We start from the raw sequence: 21,468 nt of genomic DNA on the forward strand, positions 1-21,468 counted from the left end.
TGATACCATTTGGTCAGAAAAGGGAAAAGGTACACATCTAAAGGGGGTGCACCAACAGAGGACCTGAATGCATCTAGGCATAAATCTTTCAATAATTTACAAGTTTAGAAAATGCATACCGGTTACTGTACATGAAATAAAACCGTTTTCAGACTTACTGCAATTGCAATATTTTGCTAACTGCTTTGAATTTAAAAAAAATACACCAACTCTACTATGCATTTAAGATCTTATTTTATTTGTGAAGTTTGTACATTTACAATAGGGGAAAAAAGCAGGCTAACTCTTGCTAAATGATGAAAAACAAATCAGAACATTAAGAGGTGTGTGTACTGCAGATCCAGAACAATAATTCTTCTCACCCCAGAAATGTGGTTATTTCCTTACCTGTGAATGACGGGAGCCATTCCATTAACAATAGTATTATATTTGTTACACACCACAGAGACTCCAAAGTTCATTCAGGGTTGGTTGGACAGTCAATTTTGATTACAGATCCAAAAACATTTTTATAATGATATTTTTTCCAATTGGTTTCATTTACAGTTGATATTACTACATCATTCCCAATACTACTTAACATTTACATCACATTGGGTTTGCTAAATTGACTACAGGGGAACCCATTTTTTAGATCATCTCTGCAAAGATCCCCATAATCTTTAAAGTCCCAATTTGCAGCAGCCAATTTGTTATGGAAACTGATGATGATCTCTGCATAATAACATTTTGACATTGGCAAATCAGAGATGCTCTATATAGGGTTCTATAGCTGTTTTAATTTCAGTTTTAAAATCACATTTCTCATTCTGTTAAGAAATGTTGTAGAGCACAGCCCACATCTGATCTTTCGAACTTTGTCTTTCCCAAAAACACTTCAACATGAAGCTACAAGGTTTAAAAAAGAACACAAGCACAAAGTTATCCAACAGAGCTTTTCAGTGAGAAGGACAGCTTTGGCCTGGACTTCCCCTTGCCCAGGATCAGTTTTTGTTCTTCTTTTTGTTGACGCTGTCTTTCTTGCTCAAGCTTCATCCTTTCTTCATGGATTTTTCTTTGCTCTTCAACAATTTTCAATTGCTCCTCAGCCTGTGGATTTCATAAAAAAATGTTTACCAAATACATTATTTCCCCAAACAGTAAATACTTAGTTAAAAATAATTGCTTATTCTCTAGAACTACTTTCATTTCCACAATCACTGCAACAAGAAAATGATTTTATAATCATTTCAAATGTATTCTGAAGGATTAAAACATTTCTGGTACCTTCCATACCCCTGACTTTTGACCCACCATCAATATTGATGGTTACAAATCTTAAATTGGATAATTCCACCACCCCTAAATTTCTTTCAACCTATGTATGGAAAAGTTCCCAACTATTCAATTCTCTTTGATTGCTCCCCACCCCCCACCCCCACCCTCAATTCACTGTATTGGGGCATGTCATATTAAAATTATTACATGAATGTTTATTATTATCAATTAATTAATGTAGAGGAAGTTTAGGGACCACTTGTGCAGCATTCAAGATAGGTTTGTACCACTGAGACATGGAAAAGATGATAGGAAAAGGAAACTGTGGTTGACAAAACAAATGAGTTAAGATGCAGAAGAAAGCATACATTAGATATAGGAAGAAGGAAATAAGAAGGGCCCAAGAGAGGTATAGAGTAGCCTAGAAGGATCTTAAGAAAGAACAGGAGAGCTTTAAGAAGGCTTGAGAAGGCCTTGGCATGTCGGATTAAGATGAACCCCAAGGCATATGTGAAGAACAGAAGGATGATGAGAATAAAGGTGGGCACAATATGTGCCTGGAGGCAGAGGAGATCCTAAATGAATGCTTTGCTTCAGTATTCACAAGAGAAAAGGTCCTTGATCAGGGTGAATTCATAATAGAATAGGCTTGTGTGCTGGACGATGTTGAGATTAAGGAAGAAAAGAGTATTATTGATAAGTCCCAGGGCTAGATGCAATATACCCAAGGTTGCTGTGGGAAGTGAGGGAAGAGATAGCTGGGGCAGTGGTTATGATCGTTGAGTCTTCTCTGGCCACAGGGGATGAGTCAGAGGATCAAAGAATGGCAAATGCGGTCCCCTTGTTTAAAAAAAAAAGGTAATAGGGAAAATCCTAGGAATTATAGACCAGTGAGTCTTGCAGTGTGGTGTGCGAACTATTGGAGGGGATTCTTAAGGATATGATCTATGAGCATTTGGAGAAGTAGTCTACTGAAGGATAGTCCACATGGCTTTGTGAAGGGAAGGTCATGCCTCATGAACCTAATCAAATTTTTTGAGCAAGTAACAAAAGAAATTGATAAGGGTAGGGTGGTAGATGTGGTCTACTCATTCAGAAAGTCGGGAGGCATGGGATCCATGGAACCTTGCCTGTGTAGATGAAAAAAACTGGCTTGCACGTAAAAGGAGAGATTAGTGGAATGAAATTATTCTGCCTGGAGTTCAGTGACTAGTGGTGTTCCCCAAGAATCTTTTCTGGGACCCCTGCTTTTTATAAATGACCTAGATGAAGAACGAAAGGATGGGTCAGTAAGTTTGCAGATGATACGAAGGTTGGAGTGGATTACAAAAGGATATAGACATGATAGAGTTGGGCAGAAAAGTAGCAGATGGAGTTATATCCGGACAAGTGTGAAGGACAAACCATAAAGCTGAGTCTTGGAGTCTAAATCCATACATCCCTCAAGTTTGCTGCAAAGGTTGATAGGATAGTTAAGAAGGCCTATGGAATATTAGGCTTCATTAATATGGGGATTGAGTTCAAAAGTGAAGAGGTCATGTTGCAATTCTACCAATCTCTGGTGAGACAACATCTGGAGAATTGTGTTCAGTTCTTGTCACTTCATTATAGGAAGGACATGGAAGTTATGGAGAAGGCACAGAGGAGATTTACCAGGATGTGGCCTGGATTAGAAAATAAATCTTAAGTGGAAAGGTTATCAGAGCTGGGTATTTTTTCTTTGGAGCATAGAAGGATGAGAGGAGACTGACAACATTTATGCTTCTTCCCCTTCCTCACACTCAACCCACTGTATTGTCCTTTCCACCTTCTGTGCTATTCTTTACCCTCACATTCTGGTAAGCAACTTTTTTTTTCCATACAATGAATGGTAAATATCTGATGAGATGACAGAAAAGTTTGTGGAAGCAGATACAATTACAATGCTTAAAAGGCATTTGGAGAGACACTTAGATAGGGAATCGCAAGAGTCCATCCGCATGGATAAGACAGGCTGAAAAGGCATGTTTCAGTGCTTTATAATTCCATTAAACAAAGTAACCAGTCATTCATACTTACCAATTTAGCCTGAGCTTCTGCTATTTTTCGATTATTTTCCTCCAATATTCGCTCAAGTTCTTCTCGTTTAGCTCGTTCTTCCTCCTAAATAGGAGACAATAGATGTTAATGGAGTGAAGTCATTTTAAGATTGCATCTAGACTAGCTGTTTCTTCCCTTAGTATCCTTTCCTACTTCGCTATGCCCAAGACAGCCACTTTTTATTGCCATTCTGGTGAACTATTTTGCCCCTAGTTACAAATCTTCCTGCACTACATCATTCCCCCCCCAACCCAGCCCTCAAACATCAATGACCCACACCCTTTTCTTCAGTGCTGCTGATATTACTATCTTTAAACCACACATAATACAACTTCTAAAGAAACTTTACCAATTACATTAAAAAATAAAAAAAAACAAATTTTTTCATCAATTACAAATACCTACGTATGCTTTACCTATAACTCCATTAATCAGCATTAAAAGTTGAATATTTACTGTCTCGTCCAGTGTCCTGCAGAGTGTGCTCCTCGGCTGCCATATGCGCCAGCTTCCTCTTTAAACTGATTTGTACTGTTAGCTTGGCAACACCTGCATCAGCAGCTCAGCCAATAACAAGAAACACAACACAACGCAGGCTGAGCTGAGGAATGCAGATGTTTACGGTAAGAAGAAACAATATAAATCACCATTCCTAAGGCAAACAATTAATAAGAAAAATACATTTACTGTTAGTGAAAAATACAAACTTTAATCCATCCTTTTGTGGAACTGAGAGCATCTTTCACAGTGGAAAGAAATGATTTTTTTTCTGTTCTGAGAACAATTTACTTATGATCTACTAACTTTTCAAAATTAAGGTAATGTTTGCTGTTACTAGTCTAATGAATATTGGTTAAAGTCCACTGACTCTCCAATAAAGGAGCTTTATTGCAGACTTTAAATTTCAAGATTATCCTTCAAAATACAACTAAACACTGCAAATAAAGAACTCAAAATTAAAATTTCCAGAACAGAAAAATTACACTTTCAATACTGTGAATGGCCCTGGAAATTTGCCCTTTGTCTGTCGGATGACAATGTAAACATGAAGCCAAGCAAAACTATCAGAGACATGAGAAAGAAAAATAATCTTACTATGAATAGTAACATGCTACAAGCCGATACTCATCAACCCTAGAAATTCAAATAATCTGGATACAAATGAGAAAGTAAATAATACAAAAAGCTATTACTTATGGCATAATGCACTGAACTTTTAAAAATGGAGCATTTTTATAAAATTAAAGCACATTACAATAGGTAGTACCATCATGCAACTTATAATAAAACACTGTTCATAACAAAACCTTGATCTGAAGGCATTTTATAATTTCATTAAAGTACCATGTAAATTTCCTAATAAACCTCCTCTCGTGCCTCTATCAATGCAAAATTGATGGAAATAAATTCTCACTCTGGCAGCTGATATTTTATAATTAAAATTTGTCCAACAGGCTAACTGACATGGTAACAAAAAATGCTAATACTTTTTCACAATGTCAAATATTGCAGGGCGAGTTCATAAATACAAAAAAATGTCAACATCAAATTGTTAGGCACTGTGGCCAAAAACATTGGAGTTTATTTCTGAAACAATTAATCAAACAATACATGCATGATAACAAACTACTAACTAACCTTGTCAAGTCTTCACAGAATTTTAAGATACAGCCACACCTACTTTCAAAGGGTGGCAATCATACTAACTTTGTCAACTCTTGTGTTGACAGATGTAATTCAAAACAAACTATTGTATAAAACTGACAGGCACAGCCTATAACCTTCTTTCAAAAGGAGAAAACTGCTTTGAATCAAAAAAAATCTGCATGGGACACAATATGGCACAATAATACCCAGCCCTAGGTGGCATAATGGAGATATGAGGATCAAATAGCTGACTAGACCTTCCAGAGGATGTAAATGAAAACAATCACAGTGTCAGTTCCACTGTAGAGAAATCTGTAGCTACTTATCTTCATTATTAATGTGGCCTGTGACCTAGCTTGTGTGGAGTGGTGATGGAAAGGACAGAGAGAAGCTTCTTGGTAATGATGAGAAGATGACTACTCAAGGTTTCAACATACCTTGATGAAGGGCTCAAGCCCTAAACTTGGGTTATGTATTTTTAAACTTTGGTATATTCAGGACACTGTTTGACCTGCTGAGTTTCTCCAGCACTGTGCTTGTACTTAGAAATTAATGTAATCATTCTTCATTTTGCATCTAATATTTAGAAACAAATCTGATGGAGAATGCATATAAAATTTAGAAAGGGCCAGTTCACAGTAAGGAAGCATGCAGAAATTATTTTGTTGTTGACATAAACATTAAAGATAACAGAACCATCTTCTTGTCAAAATGCTATGTACTGACATGGGACAGAACTAAAAATATTAAACTTCATTTAATAGTTTTAACTTCTTCAGAGCTTACAATTATTAAAGCACTTTTTTGTGCTACTTTGCTCTTTCCTAATTCCATTTTAAAATACTCAGATAAGCAAATCACTTCAAAGAAACTATGTGCAATAATAAAACTGAAATTATTTCATACAGGATTACAGTTAGATTTTTAAAGTTGTATTGAGAACTAGGCACTACACTGTAAAATATTATTTCATTTCAGAATCCAGAGGTAATGAGTGTCAGCAAATTTCAATCAAGTAGCAATTCACTATTTCACAGGAAGACATTTTTCTGCTTTTGCTACTGTGACCATGTAACACAGAATGTCTAACTTTACATTAAGGAGGGACTCACCAGCTGTTGATAGCTCTCATGCGAAGAAAAAGTACTTACAACTACACTCTGGAGGAGGGTAATAAAGGCCTAGTTCCAGTCCCACAAGAATCCTTCCAATAAAATGGAGGCTGATGTCAGAAACCTAATGGTAAAAGTGCCCCAAGTGAATCTTATTTAAGATAAATAGGCAGCAAACATTTGCTGCATATTCATCTTAATAAAATATAATAGGGGCATTTGCCAAAGTACTGTCGGCTCATCCACTTTGACCTATTTCAGCACTGGAAAGACCAAGTCATGGAGTCAGAATGGAATACAAGTGATTACACAAATGAAGGGCAAATCATTATCTGGAAAGAGCCTTTAAAAAAAAGTGTTTTGCATAGTTAGATAATAAAGTCTGCAGCCATGGCAAAAGTTTCAATAAACAAGTATGAAAAGAGACTTTCAACAGGTACACTAGTACATTAGTAATATTTCTTTCAAAATTCCTGAATTTAAACAGGAAATGCCATGGCAAAATGGTTTGTGTCGCCTAATTATTAAATACTCCATTCAGGATCATAGGTTATAATGCAAAAGAAATTCAACTTAAAAAACAATGTTGTGGTACTGCCGACTCTGGAAAAGGGGTAGATGCATTCTGATTCCATTTACTGATGATGATTAAGTGGTGATCATTGACTGTGACTGAAAGTTTTGCCATGGACTGTCGTTTGCTTTTCCAACGATCGAGCGTTACCTCTCTAGCTTTCTGTGCAGCAAGCTCAGCATGTCGCTGTCGCTCAAGCTCCTCCAACAGTTGCTTTTCCATAATACGCTTGGCCTCCTCGACACGTCGGAGTACCTCACGCTCAATCTCATCCTTACGTTTCTCTAACTCTTCTTCTACTCGTTTAGCCACAAGTTCTTCCACTCTTCTTGCTGTTTCTTCTTCAATCAACTTTTCTTCTATTTCCTGCTGTCGGCTTCATGAAACAAGGGAAAATAATTAGTAAATAAATCTCTACAATGATCACATCAGACAAAAAAACATCTCTTTAAAGAGCTGTGACCTTGAGATAGACTAAGGCAGCACCACGCATGTGGCAAGAATATCACACAAAAGTGGAAGGAAAAATATTTTGGAGCATTATTCAAGTGACAGCAGAGCTTTCCATGCTCTGCAACCAGTAATTATAAATTATCAGGGTTTAAAAAAAACCCTTAGCCAGAAGTTAATAAAACAGTTGATGGGTCTCCATATGTGTTAAGTAACAGCTATTTCATGATATTGCCACATACACTTGAAAAGTACTTTGTTGTTCTAGCTTGGTGTGTCCCCAAAATCACAAGATTTATAAAGATGCACACACAAGCATAGATATTCTCCCAAACAACTTTTTTTGAAAAAAAAAGTTCTTTATCAGTTATTTTCTTCCTTGACATTTGGCTTTAGGGGAACTGGACTTCAGTATGCTTGAGCTAGAATATCTAGAATTGCCCAAAAAAAACTGATGCTGAATTACCAAAACTGTTTGCTGTCATAAATTTTGTTTAGTACTGCTGTTTTCTCCTTCAAGCTCAAACATTCCTCAGAATGGGAAATTAGTTGATAGAGTTGCCAAATAACACAAGGACATATAGCCATTTCCTGACAGATCGGTCAGATCTCAAAATGGTCTCAGGTCGGATGTGTTAGCATGACATGAAGTCCCCATGCCATCAGTCCCCACACTGATCCCACTGCCCTGCGCTCTCTGACAACCCACTGTACCTGTACAGTATTCTTTTATCCTGAGAACGGAGATCTCAGGCCTAGTGTAATGTATGCAAATGATATATGTGTGTGATGTCAATATGTGACATTTTTAGTATGTGTTGAAGGCCCTCCATAGCTGCAAACTCCACACAGTTAGGAGTCTAATAAAGCATTCCCTTTGAACCTTCCGACCAATGAAAGTGAGTTATTGTATATCAACATACTCAACACTGGCGACAAGATTAGGATGGATGCTGCTGGACTGAATTTTTGAATGGGAAGTGAAGTTTGCAGCCGTGTATGGGAGCAAGTTTTGCACCAATCTTTTTTTTCTCTTCACTGTCGTGTCAGCACGCTGCAAAACTAGGTCCGCTCCACACTACATCTCACTTGTTCGTTGGCAGGTGGAGGAAGTACAGGTACACAATCCTTTATCCGGAACCCTAGAATCCTTTATCCGGAACCCTTGGGGGACAATGTGTTCTGAATTTTGGATTTTTACGAATTTCGGAAAGCCAGATTTAAGCCCACCCAAATTGTGCTGCTGTATCCACCCCCAGCCCCTTCTAGTCACATTCCTGTCTTCCCCCCCCCAACCCCTCGCCCGCCCGAGTCTGGCTGCCGTCTCACCCCTCGCCCGCCCGAGTCTGGCTGCCGTCTCACCCCTCGCCCGCCCGAGTCTGGCTGCCGTCTCACCCCTCGCCCGCCCGAGTCTGGCTGCCGTCTCACCCCTCGCCCGCCCGACTCGCGCTGCCGGTCCCTCGCCCGCCCGACTCGCGCTGCCGGTCCCTCGCCCGCCCGACTCGTGCTGCCGGTCCCTCGCCCGCCTAACCCGCGCTGCCGGTCCCTCGCCCGCCCGACTCGCGCTGCCGGTCCCTCGCCCGCTCGACTCGCGCTGCCGGTCCCTCGCCCGCCCAACACGCGCTGCCGATCTCGGTCCCTTGCCCGCCCGACTCGCGTTGCCGGTCCCTTGCCCGCCCGACTCGCGTTGCCGGTCCCTTGCCCGCCTGAGTCTGGCTGCCGTCTCACCCCTTGCCCGCCCGACTTGCGTTGTTGGTCCCTTGCCCGCCCGACTCGCGTTGCCGGTCCCTTGCCCGCCCGACTCGCGTTGCCGGTCCCTTGCCCGCCTGAATCTGGCTGCCGTCTCACCCATGGCCCGCCCGACTCGCGTTGCCGGTCCTTTGCCCGCCCAACTCGCGTTGTTGGTCCCTTGCCCGCCTGACTCGTGTTGCCGGTCTCTCTTCCCATTTGCCGGATTTTGGAGCTTTCCGGATTTTAGATGTCCAGATAAAGGATTGTGTACCAGTATAGAAAAGAAGAAAAGGCAAATTTGTGCATTTTATTTGGGTAAAAGAAACAACCAGAGTAGGCCATTAAGAACGGAACGCGCGACACCCGATGTGAAGATTGCCTGATACTGTGCACTACTGAGATATCAGTCACATGTCAGAACATTAAGAATTGTAATTTTAATCGGACATTGGATACGTGTACGGGATGAAGACAATGTTGATGATGGCTTAGATTTTTGAACAGTTCAAACCTCAAGAAGGGAACATGAACTACTTTGATAGACTAGAGCTGTTTTTTTGTTGCTTTGGACACAGATGATACTGAACACAATGGATCTAAATGTCAAGCCATCTTACTGAGTAGTGTTGAGGACGAGCTGTACCAAACGTTATAAAATTTGGCATTTCCAGCAAACTGACTAATAACTGACTAGCAATGATGTATCTTGCTTAGAGAGGATTATTGACCCAAGAGATTGGCAGTGACTGAGAGACTTGTTTTACAATACATCACAGTGTCCTGGCCAAAGTATATCGCAGTACATTTTGCATTTGAAGAAAATGGCATTGCATTGACAGAGGTGCTGTGGGATTGATTTGTTGGTGGTTTGGCATCTAACAGCATTCAGAAGAAATTTCTGGCAAAGAACTATTCGTTTGCATAAGCTGTAGAAGTGGCACTGGCTGATGAAGCGGTAGTCCTTAACATGGCAATGAATGATGACGAACCAGTTGTCCAAGGGATCAAAAGGCAGGCAGTCTGGTTCTTCAGGATAGGTGAAGAAGAGGTGTGATCGCTGTGGTATGTCAAATCATACACGGGATTTGTGTTGATACAGGAATGCAACCTGTTATCTATCTCAGAAGATGGGCATCCTCAATCAGAATGTCACGCTAACCTGTTGAACAAGTCTAGGGCAAGACCTCTTCAATCAGGATGATGAGGCAAGGTAGCACCAGGGTGACGAAAAGGAAATGGATCCATCAAGCAAGTTGATGAGCGCAGTTTTGTGGAGAATTTGTTTAACATTGATTTGAAGTCATCAGCCATAGCATTCAAGGTGCTGCTGCAAGTGAATGGATAGGACCTGGAGTTGGAACTAGATACAGGGGCAGCAGTATCTATCATCAATTTCAGAGATTATAAGGAGAAATTCAAGCATTGTCCTCTTGAACCAAGGAGAAGTTTACTCCATACCTATAAGGGAAATCAACTGGGAGCATCAGAGAAATTTCAGCCAATGTATGCTATCAGGGACAGAAGAAGGTACTTCCTCTGGTGGCAGTCCAGGCTGATAGAAATGCACCTCCTTTGCTAGGACACTCATGGTTAGCTAAGCTCCAGTTAAGATTGGTCAAAGATCTTTTTACGAGGACAGTATGCTATCAGCATAGATGTTGGATCAGTGCTACAAGTATACTGACATATTCAGGCAAGAGTTGGGTACAGTGAAAGAATTCAAGGCAACACTCTACATTAAGGAGAATGTGGTTCTTGTTTTCCATAAGGCCTGCGATGTAATATATGCTCTACGTCCTGCTGTTGAAAAGGAATTGGATCGCATGCAACAAGAAAGGGTGACTGTTCCAGATGAATTCAGTGAATGGGCAACCCCACTAGTGTGCATTCCTAAAACAGAACGGCGAGTTAGATTGTGTGGTGATTACAAGGTAACCGCCAAGAACATTCATTGTGATTGGTATCCAATTCCCACCCCAACAGAAGTGTTCAGCAAGTTGGTAGGAGGGAAGAAGTTCTCAAAAGATTGATCTCAAGTGTGCCTATCAGCAGATTCTGCTGGATGAGAAATCTCAACAGTTAGTGACCATCAACATGCATCAGGGGTTGATCTGATACACCAGGCTTCCAATTAGGATCTCATCCAGTCCTACAATATGGCAATACTTCATTGAGCAAGTGTTGGTTGGATTGGAGGGTGTTTGCGCAATCTTGGATGATGTGCTCGTCACCCGAGCTGATGATGAGGAGCACAGGCAGAACCTAGACAAGCTCTACACACAATTCTCCAAGTATCATCTTACTGTCAGTGTGAGAAGTGCTCATTCATGCAAGGTGATGTCATCTATATGGGAAGGAAGCTATCAGCAAAGAGGATCCAACCAATGCAGGACAAGGTTGATGCCATTTGTCAGGCTCCTGCACCCAAGAGGTTGAGTTCATGGCTAGGGATGATGAACTTCCAAGTTCCGTTTCTCCCACATATGTCCACAATGCTACACCCACTACTGGGTGATGCACCATGGAAATGGACAGATAAGTGTGAGAAGTTGTTCAATGCTGTGAAGGCGATCAGTTCAGACACACTGCTGACTCACTAGGAACTTTCAAAGGTGATGGAACTGAGTACGGATGCCTCTCCCTATGGCATAGGAGCAGTTATTTGCCATATCGATGACGAAGGAAGATGCCCATCGAATGCCTATGCATCAAGAAGTTTGAACAAACAAGAAAATGGTTATGCACAACTGGATAAGAAGGTGTTGGCTATCATGTTTGGAGTACAATATTTCAGAACTTATTTGTATGGATGAAAATTTGTCATTCGCACACATCATAAACCACTAGAAAGTGGTCCAAAGACATCAAATTCCAGCACTGGCTGCTCAGAGACTGAAGGGCTATTATATTGTCCACTTTTGACTATGAGTTGAAGATTGAGGCTGGGAAGGACAACATAGTGGCAGGTACTCTGTTACGTCTCCTGCTACCTGCTACGTATTATATGGCGAGCTCTCCACTGGCCACTGTGACAGAGGTGCACCAAAGAAAAGGTACAAGGACTGCCTAAAGAAATCTCTTGGTGCCTGCCACATTGACCACCGCCAGTGGGCTGATAACGCCTCAAACCGTGCATCTTGGCGCCTCACAGTTTGGCGGGCAGCAGCCTCCTTTGAAGAAGACCGCAGAGCCCACCTCACTGACAAAAGGCAAAGGAGGAAAAACCCAACACCCAACCCCAACCAACCAATTTTCCCTTGCAACCGCTGCAATCGTGTCTGCCTGTCCCGCATCGGACTGGTCAGCCACAAACGAGCCTGCAGCTGACGTGGACTTTTTACCCCCTCCATAAATCTTCGTCCGCGAAGCCAAGCCAAAGAAAAAAGAAAAAAAAAAAAGAACCTGAGACAGACACAGGAGATGATGCCTTGTACAATATCACGATTCATTGTTTGGAAAATTTACCAGTTACGCGTGATGCTATGAGAAAGTGGACGTGTACAGACCCAATATTGTCACAAGTGCTCGGATGGGTCAAGACCAGGAATTGGCCTAATGATATCCTCAATGACCAGTTGAAGCAAATCATACATTGCCATCATGAGTTAACAATGGAGCAAGATTGCATCCTCTGGGATGCAGGATAATAATTCCCCAACGGCTCCAAGAAGTCATGTTGTTGGAACTACACACATCACATCCAGGAATAATACGGATGAAAGAAATCATGCGGAGTCACGTGTGGTGGCCAAACATTGACAGGGACATTGAGGAACTAGTGAAACAATGTGTAACCCAACAGACTCAATGTCCCAACAGTGACACCATTGATGCAATGGGTCTGGCCAAGAAGCCCATGGAGTCGTATCCACATTGATTTCACCCAAAAAGAGATGCAGGGCTTCCTAGTCATTGCGGCTACACATTCAAGTGGCCAGAAATTGTCATGATGACTCAGTAACACCAAGTGCAACTATCAGAGGGCTGAGGGACTTGTTTGCCAAGTACAGCATACCAAACCAAGTAGTGAGCGACAATGGACCAGAGTTTTGTGGTGAAGAGTTTCAACACTTCCTGAAAAGGAACGGTGTGAAGCAAGTGCTAGTTGTACCCTACCGTGCTGCAAGCAATGGGGCGCCAGAGTGAATGGTCTAATCGTTCAAGCGTTGATTTAGTGCCATCAAAAACACGAGTCACGACACACAGCAGTGTCTGGACAGCTTCCTGCTGTCATATTGATCAATGAAGTGCCTAACCATAGAATAAACACCATCCAGTTTGTTCCTGGGACATAAACCTTGCACGAGATTGTCCGATTAAACCTAGTATGGAAACCACAGTAGAAGTCAAGCAGAATGATCAGAAGCAACACCACAACAAGAGGTATTTGCAAGAATTCTACCCAGGAGATAAAGTACTGGTGGAAGTTACCTGGCAAAGGGGTACAATCGCTGAGCACACGGCGCACTAGCCATATATTGTCAGCATGGATGACGGCCGTGTGTGGAAACGCCCCACTGACCAGATGAGAAGGGCAGATTTCAACTTGTCTTCTGCACGCGATGCGCAGATCACCAAGCATGGAACCATCTACCGCTGAACAAGCACTGTAACAAGATAATCAAGAAGCAGGAGCGCTATCTTCTGAACCCGGAGACAAGGTACGATCGCCACTGTCGCAGCCAGTTGGAGAGGACATGGCAGAATCCGAGAAGCCAGAACCTGAGAGACTTGATATAAATTTGGGAGAGTCTGTGCTCCAGACTACCCAGCTACCAAGATATTCTGGCAGGATAAGGATAAAACTGTGAGGCTTATTGAGGAGATATAATAACCAGCCAAAAATTGTAAATGTAGATAAGTTACTCTTGCAGTGTGATGTTCTAAGTTTTTTAAAAATATATATATAAATAGGTAATGTGCAATACAGGTAGATGGATAGTTAATCTAGTTTCCATTAAAAAGTACGGGGGGGGGGGGGGGAGGAAGAGAAGAAACATTATGGTGGGAAGTTAGATAGTTCTGTCATAGGACAAGAAAGCTTAGGAGGGAGGAGTGTAATGTATATAAATGATGTGTGTGTGACATAATTACATGACCTTTTTAGTACGTGTCAAAGGCCCTCCATGGCTGCAAGCTGCACTGTTAGGAGTCTAATAAAGCATCCTGTTTGAACGTTCCTATGATTGAACATGCAAGTTATTGTATATCATCATACTCAACAAGTACAAAATACCAAGATATCGTCTTACGGTCATTATCGTACGCACGCAGCCATTAATACAGGTGGATGTACGACCAGTGTAATTTTTATATTTACACAATTTTTCTTTATTTTTTTTTTAAATTATACCTTTTTTTGGTTGTATGTACAGACAGTTGTAAATCGCATAGATCATAAGTAGGAGAGAGGCTGTATAACAGGAATTCAATGTGGAACAGTGTCAATCCCAACAGAAATCTTATTCAACTATTTTTGTAAACTTCTCCGACCTTATAACTTTTGGAGAAACCTTGTTCCACCAATTCCGATAATCACACTTAAATTTAGCTGCTCTACAACTTGGCTCCTGGGAAGCCAAGCTTTGGAATTGTCTCCTCACATCTTCTGCATTCCTCTAAAAATGCTTCATTTATCTTAGACATTAGTCCTCACAACACAATTTATAAAACATCTTGATACAAGTTGTTGCTTGTATCAAACAGTACCTTTTCACTTGCATTCAATAGATGAAAAGTACATCGAATTATAGCCTTAACCAGTCTAAGAGAAAGCCTTCATATTTTCACTTTAAAGTATACTAAGTAACATAAATCTATTTTGCAGGTAAATCACATCTCCATCAAGTCCTATCACAGCCAAAAGAATTGAAGTGGTGCAGGTTTTGTATACTTTTATCAGATCCATTCATGCTGATAGTCTGTTTCAATCAGTACAACAAAAAGCTTTACCTGATTCTCCATCCATAAAATTACTATTTTCTTCTTTCTCAAAATAAAAACTTAACTCATACTCAATACTTTTCAGCGATTGCTGTAATCTTATGGAACTGACTTGGGGTCAACTGTATTGCCCAATGCTTTCATTTTCCCCTCGCAAAATCTTTACATTTGCAATCTCATTTAATTTATTTCATGGGGCTGGATTGGAGCCCAGAATTATACTCACCTCAAAGTACCAATTACAATCCAGCAGAATTACATGGTTTATTTTCCTTCATGACTATGAAAGTTTTGAAAGTAAATCACAGCTATATTTTCAGACATTGCCTTCCTTTCTTTGCAATGTCTACAACTAACCTTTTTTATTCAGTCCCATGCAAAACTGTGCAATGTTGAATGGGAATTTAAGACATCAAGCCTGTTTCATATGAATAAGTAACCAGATTAAAGGAAATTGCTATGTTATCTATGTATTTGTTGCTGTGTAAAATGGAGAATGAAGTTTTTTTTGGGTCATATATACAAGTACAATGTATACATGCGCTGTTGGTTCAAAACTGTCAAAGCGGAATATGATGTATTTTTCCTTAACATTCCTTTAGGTTTGGCCTCATCCTGGGCAATGGATGAGGCTGCAAACAGTTATGTTTGTCTGGGAAGGGGCAGGAAAATTAAAATGGAACCACAAAGCACATGCGCTTAGTCTCACTGATGTAAATATTACATTGAATTCAGTAGATTAGGTTGGATGACATGCAGGTAAAAATCCACCTTAAATTCAGTGAACTTGGTACGAAATGTTGGCATTTTCATGCATTAGCATTTTTCAGCAAAACCTAGATCAATGCATCAAATTAAATTAAAAATTAATTGAGAATAGAGAAACAATAGCTTTATATACTTGACTTTTTAAAAGTGGGCATTTGAGCACTAACAGTGGTTTGTCACTCTAGATCTATACTGTATTATGTTCAATGTACCAGTAAATTGGAAAAGACAATGTAGTCTATCAAATATTTATGATCAATCTTAATGCTAGAAAGCATCCTGAAAGAGAATTTTCTAAGAAGTAGGAAAATGTATAAAATACAAAGAAAAACGTAAGGTACCAAAATTAGGTTGTGAGCTCAGTGTCATCAAACACACTCACATTTTCTTTACCTATCTTTAGTTCGCAGTAGTTTCAACCTTAATGCACCTTTTAGACATCGTTTTGAAATACTGAAGGAAATCACTGATAACCTTAGGCTAGATGAACATATGTAATCAGAAAAAAATAGATAATTTCATATTGATATTCAATCACCAATACCACTGCTGAATTTATCTGTATTGACAAGAATGTATCTAAACCAAACACAAATTATAGTATGAACACATCAATAATTCTCCAAAGCCTCTCTCACCAGAAGTTTCAAAGTCAAGGTTCTGTTTATGAAACATTTATTAAATATTTTGATTTTTGCCTGTGCAAGGCAAAGATGCGCCATTAATGTGGGCTGGAGCCCCTTACAGAATGAGGGAAAGAGAAGCAAAAGAGAGTCAATGAGTATCCGTGGATTCGCCTCCAGAGCTCCCTCTGCAGTCCCACAGACTACTATTCAATTTATCAGTAACCCAAGCTCCAAACCAAATCTCAAACATGAGCAGGAAGGCTCCAGCACCTGAGCTCCTTCCTGAATCCTTCATGCCCTCGAATCCCACCTCTGAGATATTTGGTTCCCATAAGCCAGTATCCAGCAGGCTACAGTCTGCTGGCCCCCCAACTGCATCACCCGCAGCCTATGTGGGTCCCTCAGCTGCTGAGCCCCTCACTGGTCTGACGCTGTGCTCACCTTCCCTGTAGGGCCCTTCAATTACTGAGCCACTCACTAGTCCGTTGCCACAGTCACTGCCCTGTAGGATCATCTCCTCTGATTCCATCTCTCAATACAGGGTATTCTTTCTATTTCTGATGTTGTGTGCTGGTCCGCCGCTCCCCCGGAGCCTGCAACCCCTTGTGGCTGCTGTGGAGCACAGCACCACCATCTTGAGCACAGACATCATGTTTGCAGGATCTTACAAACACCGTCAGATCCTTTAATAAGCCATTTAAAGCCAAAATATTGCCATCGTATACATATTAACATAACTAAGAAAGAGAACCAAGCTAGTCTATGTAGAAGAGAAGGTAGGGAAGGGCAAAGTACGGCACAAAAGAATTTCTCTGATAGGATGAAATATATGGCAATTAAGCGTTTGGTTAAACAATGTATGGCTTATGTTTATTTTAAAAAATTTATTACAACATGACAACAGGCCCACACCAGACAAATACGCATGTGATCAACTAACCCCATATGTTTTTGGAATGCTGGAGAAAACCAGTGCAAACATGGGGAGAATGTACAAAAAAATGACAGTGTGGTATTTGAATCAGGGTCACTAGCATTGTAACTGCTACACTATGTTGCCCTTGTTGTGAAATCTGTTTAAAGTTGCAAAGTCTGTTCTACTAGGACATGCTCAGTAGGCCAGAGTATAAAAATGAAAGGAAAAGAGGATTAAGGGGAAAAATGGTCAGTCCTAATGCAAACAAAATTTGCAAATTATCGTGCGTTGGAAAATTCAATGCAACAGACTGTCATGAACTCAATCAAAAGATGAGATGCTGTTCCTCAAATTTGTTATTGGTCTTTTTATAAATGTTCATAATGTGAAAGATACAGATCAGGATGAGATGGTGAATTAAAGTAGCAGGCAAACAGCTCAGAGTCACCCTTAGAGTCAGTGAAGGTTCTCCACAAAGTAATCACCAAAAATTAACTGAGGGGAACGTCTGTTAGATTTTGCTATAGCTGGCTTAAAGTGCAAATGATTATCTGTTGAATGCAGAGGGTAGTGGGGAAGAAGGCAAGACTTCTTTTATCCAGGTGAGATCAGAGGAATGAAAAATAGCTAAAATGCAATCAACTGTCCTTACCACTAGAGTAATGGGATGCAATGATCAAGGAAGGAAAACACTTCAGAGGCACCTGTGTCTCAATAACAAGAACAAGTTCTGTGGAGTTAAAAGAAAAAGAATAATGAAATGGAGTCAATGCAGGAGAGAGTACAATGAAATATAATCAAGGTAGATGTGGGCTTAAAGTGGATATTAGTGACTGACCTATACCTGGAGATGGTGAGGTCCAGAAATAATCATATATGAATCAAGTGGAAACTGGTTGTAAGTGATAAATTTTCACATTATGTATGTGTGTAGGAAAATACCAAGACATTCATCAATATCCTTAAAAAAAAATAACAGAATGGGCAAATCCAGCTAAAAGTTACAACTTCTGAAAACAAAAACTGCAGGTGCTGAAATATTAAGCAATGAGAAGCTAGAGGAACTCAGCAAGTTAGACAGATCCATGTGTAGAAATGGTCAGTTAACAATTCTGATCTAACAGGCAATAATGTGGGCAAATTCAAATGCCTGTAGTTATACCTTTCATCTCGAGAATGACTGGAGTTGAAAGAGAAGCTAGTTGAACAAGAAGTTCAACTAGGTGAAAGAGTTGTTTGAGGAAAATGCAAATAGCTTACAGCACCAAGTTTTTTGGAGTCAACTTAACAAGTGATCCATCGTGGACACACAATATCTCCTCACTTGTCAGGAAGGCACAACAGCAACTGCACTTCCTGAGAAGACTGAAGCGGGCTAGGCTACCAGCCACCATCATGTCAACCTCTGCAGGAGCTCTATTGAGTATGTCCTGGCCAGCTGCATCAGTGTTGTATGGCTGCTGTAGAGGATTGGATCGGAGGACAATCCACAGGACCAACCATAAGAGGGGCAGAGAGGATGACTGGGGTCTCCCTCCCTGCATCGACATGATCTACTAGGAATGTTGTCTGAAGAGGACATGCAAAATCATTGAGGAGCCCTACCACCCTGCACACAGTATCTTTTAGCTACTCCATCAGGAAAGAGATCAAGAGTATCAGAATCACCACCAGGTTGAGAAACAGATTCTTTCTGCTGGCAGTGACAATGCTGAACAGCCAAAGGAACTGCTCACACTAACAATCAGAGTCTCGAACATTCACTGAACTATTTTTTTAATATTTGTGTGTATATGCACGTGCGTGTGTCTGTTTATCTGTCCTGTTTATATATTGTCTGTCTGTATGTCTGGTTACCTTTTGCAGAGGCCAGAGAATGCAGTTTCGTTGAGTTGTACTTGTGTAATTGAATAATAAATTTGAACTTGGGATGGAGAAATTTTACATAATTGGAAAGATAAACTGGTTAGGATCAGGAGATCAGCAATTGTCAACGAGGCAGAAGACATTCAATGTGGGATCAAGGGAGAACAAATGGAGGTCAAGTAGGAATATAAAAGATCGGTTGAAATCTCTCAGGACAGTTCTGCTTATAGATTTTGAGCTGGAAATAATATGTGAAAGGCTGGGGCACCACATAGCTGAAAGCTATGGAGGGAAGATTTCCTGAAGAAATTAAATCTGGTGACTGCATTGGAGATATTCAATAGTGGGTCATGGTACAGAGAAAGTTATGAGGATGTGTCTGAGAGACAGATGGTACTTTGTGTATAGGCAATATATTACGCAAAGGACCTTAAATGCCATGTTATTCACCCAATGAGAAAACTTTCTTTGGTTTCTCTCTTTAACCCCTACCCCCGCTTCTTAGATTAACTTGTTTCATTTTCAGTTCTGTTAAAGGCTCCACACCAAAACATTATTTTTTTTCTATTTACACAGATGCTGCCTAACATGCTGAGCCTTTCCACTATTTTCTGTTCTTATTTCAGATTTTTGATGCCTGTAGTGTTTTTGATTTTCATTTCTGGAAAGATTTTAGAATGGGAGGAAACCAAAGATGAAATTCAATTAATTAGATTCTGCTTTCATAATTTGAAAAAGGAAATAAATGGTTCTTATACAGAAAAGCCAAAAGATTTGAAAGTTTAGGATTCTCCCTGAGAAGCACTGTGGTCTCAACGTGCTTCAAAGCCGCCACCGTTGTCCTCGTGCCGAAGAAGTCGTCTGTGTCCTGTCTCAGTGACTACCTGTTGCACTCACATCCATTGTCATGAAGTGCTCAGAGAGGCTTGTCATGGGGGACATCAAGCTCCTGCTCCCCAAGCACTGTGGTCTCAACGTGCTTCAAAGCCTCCACCGTTGTCCTCGTGCCGAAGAAGTCGTCTGTGTCCTGTCTCAGTGACTACCTGTTGCACTCACATCCATTGTCATGAAGTGCTCAGAGAGGCTTGTCATGGGGGACATCAAGCTCCTGCTCCCCAGTCACTGGGCCCCTGCAGTTCACATACAGATCCAAATGCTCTATGGATACCACCACCCTTCATCCTGCCTTCACCCACCTGGAAAATAAGGACTTGTATGTTCAAATGCTGTTTATTGAGTTCTGTTCAGCATTCAACACAATCATATCTCAGAGCCTGATGAGGAAGTTGAGCCTGCTGGGTCTAAATACCTCCCTCTGCAATTAGATTCTTGACTTCCTGTCAGAGAGACTTCAAGTAGTCCGGATCGGTAACAGCACTTCCAAAACCATGACACTGAGCTCGAGGCCCCCCCCACCCCCCACTGCTGTTCACTTTGCTGACCCTGATTGTGCGACTAAACACAACTCAAACCACATCATCAAGTTCGCTGATAACATGTCCATTATTAGAAAGAATGAGGAGTCAGCATACAGATTATGAAGTGCAGTCACTAATGGACTGGTGCAGAGCCAACAACCTGTATCTGAATGTTAATAAAAAAGAGATGGTTGTTGATTTCACGCTCCATTGACCATTGACAGCTTGATCGTTGAGGTTGCCAAGAGTACAAAGTTCCTTGGTACTTGGTAGGGAGTCTCATCTGGTCCCTTAACACCATCTCCATAGTCAAGAAAGCCCAGCAGCACTTTGACTTCCTGCGAAGGCTGAGAAAAGTTCATCTCCCAGCTTCCATCCTCATTGCATTCTACAGAGGATATATTGATAGCATCCTGTGCAACTGTATCCCTGCCTGGGTTAGAAGCTGTTACCACCTCGGACCACAAGACCCTGCAGAGGACAATGAAGTCAGTGGAAAAGATTATTGGGGACGCTCTTCTACACTCAAAGCAGGCGAAAAGCAATAAACAGTGTGAAGGATTCCTCATATCCCCCATGTAAACTGTTCTACCTTTTGCCATCTGGTAGAAGATATCATAGCACTCAGGACCTTATGTCCAGATTGGACAAAAGTTTTTTTTTCTCCTAAGCCATCAGGCTCCTGAATTCCCAGAACACATGTGGATAGTGTACCGTGGACTTTACTGTATACATCTTAATATTTTAATGTGTTAAACTTCTATTCTAACTTTTATTTACGTAAATATGCTCCGTGGTCCTGGAGAAACACTATCTCATCTTTGCTATATGAGCATGGTATGAACAATAAATAAAGGTAACTGGACATTCTTCCTATAATGAGGTGACAAGAACTGAACACAATACTCTTGTATGGTCTCACCAGAGATTTGTGGAGTTGCAACATGACCTCTCGACTCTGGAACTCAATCTCCCAACTAATGAAGCCCTGCATACAATAGGCCTTCTTCACTATCCTGTCAACCTGTAGTACTTATTCTGTGCATTTTTCATGAGGGTGGTGACATTTATCCGCCAACAA

The 21,468-nt window shown here is 40.9% G+C and overlaps 1 protein-coding gene across 1 annotated transcript in view; it reads right to left on the reverse strand.

The window, feature by feature from the left end:
- Positions 1 to 217: 217 nt before the first annotated feature.
- arglu1b (arginine and glutamate rich 1b) overlaps positions 218 to 21,468 on the reverse strand; it is a 41,394-nt gene continuing 20,143 nt past the window's right edge. Inside the window, exons 2-4 of the mRNA XM_069890629.1 lie at positions 6,820 to 7,045; positions 3,316 to 3,399; positions 218 to 1,089 (exon numbers count right to left, since the gene is read on the reverse strand). Of these exons, the coding sequence (XP_069746730.1) occupies positions 922 to 1,089; positions 3,316 to 3,399; positions 6,820 to 7,045 (478 nt within the window). The 3' untranslated portion in view covers positions 218 to 921. The remainder of the gene's footprint in view (positions 1,090 to 3,315; positions 3,400 to 6,819; positions 7,046 to 21,468) is intronic.

Source organism: Narcine bancroftii, chromosome 7 (assembly GCF_036971445.1).
Source record: "Narcine bancroftii isolate sNarBan1 chromosome 7, sNarBan1.hap1, whole genome shotgun sequence".
Taxonomy (NCBI): domain Eukaryota; kingdom Metazoa; phylum Chordata; class Chondrichthyes; order Torpediniformes; family Narcinidae; genus Narcine; species Narcine bancroftii.